Source organism: Danaus plexippus, chromosome Z (genome assembly GCF_018135715.1).
Source record: "Danaus plexippus chromosome Z, MEX_DaPlex, whole genome shotgun sequence".
Classification (NCBI taxonomy): domain Eukaryota; kingdom Metazoa; phylum Arthropoda; class Insecta; order Lepidoptera; family Nymphalidae; genus Danaus; species Danaus plexippus.
The window spans coordinates 14,411,004-14,420,425 of NC_083559.1; the positions used below are offsets into that span (position 1 = coordinate 14,411,004).

General features: G+C 29.9%; 1 protein-coding gene across 1 annotated transcript; it reads right to left on the reverse strand.

The window, feature by feature from the left end:
• Positions 1 to 676: 676 nt before the first annotated feature.
• Positions 677 to 8,933, reverse strand: LOC116777509 (apoptosis-inducing factor 3). The gene is made up of 4 exons (XM_032671103.2): positions 8,859 to 8,933; positions 8,599 to 8,685; positions 8,124 to 8,455; positions 677 to 3,553 (listed from the first exon to the last, which is right to left on the reverse strand). The coding sequence occupies exons 1-4, from the start codon at positions 8,914 to 8,916 to the stop codon at positions 2,255 to 2,257; spliced, it is 1,776 nt and encodes a 591-aa protein (XP_032526994.2). The 5' UTR covers positions 8,917 to 8,933; the 3' UTR covers positions 677 to 2,254.
• Positions 8,934 to 9,422: the final 489 nt, after the last annotated feature.

Consider the following 9,422-nt stretch of genomic DNA (forward strand, 5'->3'; position numbering starts at 1 on the left):
TGCTAGGACCGCCTTTAAAGTAAATTCTAAGGATAATTTGAAGTTAGTTCTGGACAGGCCCAAGTCTTCCAGTAGGTTGTAGGGAGATCTAGCTGTCATACCATTCACTCCCACTTCTACCATGTACAAATATCCAACGAACTCATCCACTCAAGGAATAAAGGAGAAAATTAATGCAAAATATATATATATATTAATTTGGCTGTTCATAGTTAATAGACACATATAACAATGTAGCATATTAAGCTCATGGCCATAAATTTTCAGAGTATTTATCTATGAGTGAACTCAAGTTATTCTATAGCCCATACTAAATTGAAATGAGAAGTTAGTTTTGTTGAGCTTATGTAATGTCACAAGTAATAAACACCATTTCGCCGTTTTGTGCCTAACATTCACTTCCTATTGCTAACACAAAGGTTTTTTTTAAGAAGCTACTTTTAAATTTTAAATCAATGTGTGTGTGTCATTGAAAAAAAATTTAGACAATCTTTTTATATGGTGTCATAAAAGCAGTTTGTAAAAAAATTTATTGTTAACAAAAATATATACTAGTTTTTATCACAGAGAATTGTAACAAATTACTTATGACCATATTAATTTGTCATCATTGAAACTTCTAAATTTTTAATAATTTAGTTTATACTTTTTGGATGAACAAAATAAAATGTAATAATTTCATAACAAATACTTTATTATTTTGTTTTTAAGGAAATACATAGAAAAAGTGTTAAATTAATTACCAATCAGTGGTTTAAACATTTGAAGACATATATGTTGTTATATAAATTTAAATAAATTTAAAAAGTAGAAAATAGACTATAATAACTATGGATGGTTTTGGGTAATCTGCTAACAGTTGTATTGTTATTACAATAAGCAAGCTTATAGAAGTTATACAAATATTTAGTATCCCAGCTTTTGGGTTTACCAACTTTTAGGGTAAACATACATCTTTCAGGGTAACTATATAAATACCAAACGGGCACAATACGTAGACACTTACAAATAAGGTAAAATATGTATACATTTAAAAATCTGAATTAATACTACCACCATAACCGCTGATAAAATACCATAATACTTCAGTAATAATACATTTTTAATACACGGACTTGTGGACTTTAAATACAGAATATAAAAGACAAACATATGGTACCACAATGAAACAATATTGATAGATAAAAAATATTTAATATCTCACGTAATCTACTGGGGTTAAAGGATTCTGTGGGCATAGAGTTATCACAGATATATTGGATTTAAAAATATATTTTTTAGACAAGGAGAGCGACTTACTATAAGCACCATTATGCTAACCGGATATTGCATACTAAGCATTTTCCGTATCTCATAACCTACGAAAATAATATATGCTAACATTTATAATGAAACTCTATCAACGCTCCGTATCCACTGTGACAATGCAAAATCTCTTAAGAATACTGCATTATTCTAAATCTAAATATATGTTTTATTAAGCTATGGCTTCGTTCACACTGGAATTGTGAATATTTTGCAAATATCAACGTTTTTATTTTATCATCGAATTATAATTTTGAATACTGTGTGGAGAAAACACGAGGATAAAGGCCATACCTATCACAAAGGCCATTTTTTTTTTTTTTGTATGAAAAGTCTAGTTATATTTTAACCAGTACTTAAAACACCACGAAGTATCTTCGTAAAAAATGATCATAATAACTGTCATGTTTTGACGTATTTGTAAACAGAGAGGTAATTAGTAGAGTGTATGAAGCCATAGCATATTTAAAAAAAAAAGTAATATTCACAGATTCCTGACGCAAGTGTCAGTAATTATAGATATATTACTTAGACAATTTCTTTTCTATTACAAAACAACTGCACAGAATGAAAAATACTTGACATTTGTGTTATTTTAATAAATAATATTATTACTAATTGTGCCCGAAAAAAAATAAGTAAATATCAGTTGCTAATACTCCACAAGTATCAATACTTAATTTAAATGCGTCTAAAGTACTCTTCTTACAGCAATAAATAAATAATAGCAGAACTAATTCTTTATAATCACATTTTATAAGTGACATATTAACATTTTTGTTAAACAAATATCCAGTACGACTATTTAGCCAGTATATAGCCACAACAGAAACTATTTTAGTACCTGCATAGATTATTTAAATGTTTTAATGATAGTTAAGTTTATATAATAAATTATACAAAGATAATAGCGTATTTTGTACGTGTTGGTACTTTGATAATGTGAGATTTAATTAATCCATTTTGTCCAAACAAACGGATCTTCGGCGAGATCCTTCTTGTGGAGCGATTTGCCCTGGGACAAGAGTTCAGCGAACTGTGATACAATTGGATCTCTCATACATGACGCCACCGCGATTACTTTTTCCGCTTCATCGAAGAAAAATATGACGAACTTTAGTTCAGATACATCGCCAACAATCTGCGAGCTGACAGGTCTGCCACAACCAGCATAACGGATTGATTTCCCGAATAGCATCGTCCAAAAGAACGGCACGGCGCGAATCGGTGACCCTTTACCCGCTATCGTTTTTGCAACATTCAGACCGTGATATTGGGCCAAACCTATGTGTCCGATCGTCGATTTAGCGTTGTTCAAAGCAAACACAGGGGCATAAGCGATATCTCCACCGGCATAAACGTTCTTAACATTTGTTTCTAACATTTCGTTGACTTCTATGGAACCGTCCGGTCGCATATCGACACCGCTGCCTTTTAGGTAATCGGTGTAATATGTGGTTCCCACACCCAAAACAAGTATATCAGCCGGAAGTACAGCACCATTGGCCAATTCCACAGATTTGATATAACCGTTCTCACCGTCGCATTTCACGATAGTGGTTTCAAAAACAAACTTGATACCGTTATCTTCGAATAGTTTTTGTATATTTTGACCGACACTCGTTCCAAATATATTTGCGAGCGGGGCGGTGTCTTTACCGACGACAGTCATGGATTCCGCCTTGGCGACACATGTAGACGCTATTTCCAGACCGATGAATCCAAAGCCCAGAACAACAACATTTTTATCTTTTTGATCGCCCAGAGCGGTGAAGATACTAACAGAATCGTCGTAATCCCTAACAGTGAAAATATTTTTCATACCTACGCCTGGAACGTCCGGGACACGGGCTTTGGTCCCGCTGGCGAGATATAAGTATTTATAGGGAACTTTTGTACCATCTTTACATTGGACATAATTTTCCTCTGTATTAACTTTAGTTACTTCATTGTTTTTAAGGACATCGATCTTCGCTTTGCTGTAGTAATCGTCGGTGCGGGCCTCTAGTTTAGATACTTCCGGGATCTGACTTACCTTCGAGACTTTAACTCTGTCATACGGCAAGTATTTCTCTTTGCATATAAGCGTGATTCTTCCTTTAAAGCCCTCGCTCCTCAGTGTTTCTGCGCAGGTGCCGCCCGATGGACCACCACCCACTATCACCACGGAGGTATCCTCCAATTCCGTCACCTCCACCAATTCCTTTGTCCGCTTGTTCGTCTTCAAATCACTCTTCTTTGCCCTTACCTGGAAATTTAATTATTCAATCAGTGAATATTGCGTCCAATTAAAAATATAAGTCGACTTTATGAGCAAAAGACTAAAGAAATTAGCGTTTCAGTGTTATTCGCAAATTATAAAAAGTCGCTGCGAAAATTTAGCACAATGCCAAAACACATTTCCATTGATTGTAATTACAACGAGCAAGGACAAAACGCAAATGTATTAAATTATATCACTTGTCAAATTCGTAATATAATTAAAAAGATTTTTTGACGTATTACTAATTTAAAAAAAAAATTGAACTTATTAACTATTATTACAAATTTTAAAATTTAAGAACTTGTTGATATTTTTGCTTTCATTATCGCGACATTTATTTTTACACTTCTTATTCGAAACGAATGTGCTATAATCTGATATAACGAATATTAATAATTGTATATCTTATTATATGGAGAACTATTACTATTAAAAATAAATTGCAATGAAATATATTGAAAAAATCGTATTCCTTTATGTATGTCAATTATATTTTAATATATAACTAAGTCGTGGTGGCCTGGAGGTTAAAAGACCCGCCTCTCATACGTGAGGGCGCGAGTTTGAAACCTGGGAAGTACCAATGTGATCTTTTCCGAGTCATATGTACTTTCTAAGATTATTTAGACACCACTGGTTAGAACAGACTATACAGCAAGCTTTGGGATCTAAATACCCCCAAAGAATGTGCTGGTGCAGAAGGCAAGGGGAAACCACTGCAACTATCTTCCCGAGAAAGTCATCATGTATACGGATCACTGATACGTGATGACCACGACGAGTCTGCAAAGACTCTTGCGACGATGATGATGATATTACTAAGGGATAATTGAATCTTTTGCTACAATTTATTTAAAACAACCCAATGCCGAATGATAAACATTTTACAAGCATAAAAAAACTATCAATTAAAATGTCAGATAAAAACGAAAAAATAATAATAATCATTCGTCACGAAATATTTAATTAAAAAAATATATATTTGAATCATTATATATTTTTAATATATACATAGCAAAATTATTCCTACCACTTGTTAAATAACCGAAACACGTTTTGAAAAACATAGCATTCTTTATTCAAAATTATGAATGCCTTCTTCCACGAGGCATTCAAATATGTAAAATAAGTTTATTTTGGTTAAAACAAAATTCAGTTTCTTGTCTAATTACTTTCCAAAAAACCCCGATGACTTCAAAAAACCTTCGACGTCCGTTTAAAACGGTTGCTAAAAATTTTTTAACTGTAAGAACTACTTTTAATATGTGCCATAGAAAATATTTTACGGCATACAATATGAAAGCTATTAAGAAAAAAATTATTACAAACATTCCGTTTCGATAATCATATTTTATTCTTTGCTTTATGATATAATCGCAAAAATTAATTTTATAAGCAATAAAGCAACTCGAATGGGTTTAAGGTTATATCAATGGTTCTAGGCTATTGTACAAGGCTGAATGCTGAGAAACCTAAAGTGAATATTTAAGAATAATTGTGAGATACAATGTAAAACTACTATTCAAAAAAATGTATAGATAGGTTATATGCTTACATTTTAGTAAAAAAAAATAATATTTTCATCTATCTATCTATTTTTATCATTACACATTTAACCGTATTTTACATATTTAACCTTACCGTGATCACGGTTTCTGAAAAGTAACCGAACCAACGGGATTACGTAGTTTTAAAATAATAAAATCCGCGTAGTATATCCGAAATATTTTAGTTTCATTTAAATGAATAAAACTCGCGAAAGTCTTAGATCTCACCATTACATATTTGTTTCACATAAAAAAAAATCATAAATAATCCTCTAAACTATAAGAAATTCATACACATATTTATCATAATATTCACTAAAATAATGAGATCTAATTTTTTCGCGAGTTTTATTCATTTAAATGAAACTAGTATTATTCGGATATACTACGCAGATTTTATTATTTAAAAACGGTTGCTGCAAAGTAACCGAAACGTCGGGATTATGTAGTTTTTTAAATAATAAAATCCGCGTAGTATATCCGAATAATACTAGTTTCATTTAAATTCACTAAAATAGTTCCTACTTACTAGTTATATAATATAATAATAAAATAATAGGTACTTATTATGAAGCAATGCCTTTTCGTTTACAACAGCAATATATTGATAGAAATCTGGGATTTATTGTGTGCATGTGTATTGTATATATTACACACATAATTATGTAAATCTTTAAGTACTAACAAATAAAATTAGCTTGAGGTAAGCTATTGTTGGAAGTGTTATTAGTTATAAGTGGTGTAAGTGATTAACATTTTAATAAAAACATTCATGTATATATTTAAAATATAATCACATTTAAACAGAACTGAAATGATTTTAATGATAGTTTAAATTTAGAAAGAATTTAATGATTATTATAAAAAATTATCGCAGCTATTACATATTACAATTTTATTAAAATTGAAATCAGAAAAAGAACCGTCCTCAACTAAAATAAGCTTGGAATACTTTCAAGAACTATTATGTATAATGAGTTTGCTATATATACAGCCATTTGTCAAGTTATATCCATTTGCGAAATTATTGAAATATCAAAGAGTTTATTGTATGGGCAATTTAAGATTTTTATATATGTCTTATCTATAGAACAACAATCAGTCGTTCTAGGCATGGCTATAGATAAGTGTGCAATAAAATACAGCCTAGTCTGATATTTTATTGAAAGCAAAGAAAAATATGCGACTTGGTAAATAAAATATTCATGATTCAATTTCTGTCACGTTTCCTAGGAAATATGAATCCTGATAGAGCCGGATATTGCGGAATTTTTATATTTACTACACCTTTTTATACAATGTATAGCTTGTTAATTTCATTATTACAAGTTTATCATGAAGTTTAAAAGAAAAGTTTGTATTTTGGTTATATTACGAACAATCTGTGAATATTTAATACAATTCAATTTAGTTCTATATATAATGTACTTTCTAAACAGTAATCATTTGAAAGCAATAAAAAAAAAAATTTAAAAATTAATTTAAAAAAAGAATCAAAAGTAACAACATACTCTCGACGTTTCGTCTGTCCGTGATCACGGTTGCTGCAAAGTAATCGAAACGCAGGAAGTATTTAGTTTTTAAAATAATAAAATACTTGTAGTAATTCAAAAAATATTAGTTTTATTTAAATGAATACTCGCGAAAGTGTAAGATCTCATTATGTGAACCAGTATTAACAATAAAACATATTTAATATTTTCCGTATATAATACCATCGTATTAAATATGATTTTCGTTCATCAAAAATATTAAATATGTATAAGGTTTTATTGTTCACTAAATCAAGTGTGTTAGTATTTATTATCTTTAATGTATATTATGAATCACGTACCAATACAAAAATCTACAGATAATGAAAAAATACAAATAATTAACAGATAATAAAAGTAGTCTTTCTTACAATGGTTCCGTCGGAATTGTGTTCTGCTGAATCTAATATGAGAAAACATGACTGTTACCCATTAATTCTTCCGCGTTGTTTGATATATTAATAAAGCTTTTTTATTTATGTACTGGAAAAAACACGTCATTGAACAAATATTTGTTTCTTAATACTTTCTAGATATGGTCCGGTTGTCTTAGAAATAAAAGTTAATTTCTTTTATCAAGATCTGCTCAACAACTGCGGGACTGCCCCATATATATAATATATATATGTTACATTACAATTTACGTAGTACCGTCAATTGAAAAAACGACTAAGTAGATGATTTTAACGTATAAAAAATTCTAGTATAAATAATGTATAATAGTAAAGTTTTTTTCCTTTTATATTTCCTGACGGCATGAACTCAGTACATTTTTTAAACGTATATCATCAAGGTATGCATTGGCAATTGACACATAAAAGGCGTCTTTCTTACGCCACTGTCGGAATTCGAAACTAGTCTTGGCCTTGAGACCAGCCTAATGAAATAACAAAAACCTATAAAATGCCATAATGAACTATATGGAAATGATAATGAATAATCACGATTAATTTCATTTACATATATATAAAAACTTTTTTTTATTATAACTGATAAACCTGATTTAAATGAAAATGAAGTAAGTAATGTATTGCTGTTGAGAATATATAAGTTTATTCTTTGAGAGCAAAGTACATATTTTAACTATTATTATTATTATTTTTTATCTATATTTGAGGTGTGGTAGTTGAAATATAAAATAGATCAATCCATGAACTTCCAAGGTTGCACAGTCAAATATTTTATATCAAGGTTGATAATACTACAACGTAACCACAGACCATTGACCAATATGACATACATACTTCTTATAATGACTCATTTAGTTTTATGGCTTGTTTAATTTACTTTTTTATAGAATATAAATATTACAAGAGGAATTTATGTTAATTTATCATTGTAATAAATAAATGTAGTAATGTAAATTCTTCAGTTATTGAGAACTTATTATGGATTGATGGCATCAATTAATAATCTTTTTTTTTCAATAGTTTTGAAAAAAGTATGTAATTCAAAAGATTTAATAAGATTACTGACCTTGACCTCTCCTTTTTTAGTGATTGTAACTTGATAACAGGGCAATGAATCAAAACCGGGGAAATCTTCAATATCTCCAGTCTTCAAGTTGAAGCAAGCGCCATGCCATTGGCACCTAATTCTCCCGTCACCAAGAGCCCCCTGGGATAATGGAGCCCCATAATGAGTACACTTAGTACCCAAAGCATTGATCTCACCCTTCTGTTTCACTACCAATACTTTCCCATCCTCTCCAATATCGAATACCTTCATTTCATTTTCATTGATGTCATTCACTTTACACACAACCTCTTCTACATATTCACTGTTTGGTTCAACAGAGGTTACAGCACCTGTTCAAAAGAATAAAAATGTGTATGATATTCCGAATTAGGGAATAATTATAATATAATATAATTCGTCTTACTAAAGATCATAAACAAAACATGATAATAATGTTTAAGTTTACAAAATTATTACCATTCAACTTACGTACCATTTCTATTTTTTGGCTGTCCACTGTTGGGTGAAAATGATCTTGAACATGAACTCCCCATAATTGGACCGTTGAAATATTTTGGACCTGAATAATATGTACAAAAAGTATTTTTTGTAGAGAAATCTATGACAACATCATCTGTTTGAAGGTTTTAATATTATATAATTGAATGTTCACTAAGATAAAATAAACTAGATAAAGATTAGATTATAAGTAATCATTGATTTTGAAATTGAGTTCTAGAGAGAATGTATTACCTTGAACAATTCGCCGAACAGTACTGTTCAGAAGTTTACAGCTGTTAAATAAAAACATTGCTCTGAGAACCAGTATTGCCATATAAACTACACCGTGGTTATTAAAAACCCAAGATAAAGCTACTTAGAGAATTATTTCCTAATTGAAATACATTTTTTTTTATAACTTTAATAGTTTTTAAAGATTTCTATTTTTTTAATTATTTGTCTGAAAAAACTTCTTTCATGGATTTCTTAAGTGTATTCTTCATAGAAAGGGGCGAAACTTAGATTTATTTTAATATGAGACTTAAAAAATATTTATATAAAACTATTTTAAATTCGCAAGTATCTTCAGGAAATACAAATAAAATGACATAATTTTTAGTTAAAGTATATAACAATTTCAGAAACATAAAATTCCTTAAAATGTTTATGTTATTCTATCGATACCGGTAAGGGATGAATAATTTGGACGTAAGCAAGATTAAGAAGTTTTGAGTATGTTAAAGATATTCAGAGGAGGATAATTTACCTTTCAGGATTACTTTATTCCTTTGGTTGTTAAGCACGAAAACTAAAGAA

Coding starts and splice junctions, on each gene's coding strand:
- LOC116777509 (XM_032671103.2), bottom strand. CDS start 8,916: ATGTTTTTATTTAACAGCTGTAAACTTCTGAACAGTACTGTTCGGCGA. Junction 8,686..8,858: donor TGTTCGGCGAATTGTTCAAG/GTAATACATTCT, acceptor CATATTATTCAG/GTCCAAAATATTTCAACGGT. Junction 8,456..8,598: donor ACAGCCAAAAAATAGAAATG/GTACGTAAGTTG, acceptor TCTTTTGAACAG/GTGCTGTAACCTCTGTTGAA.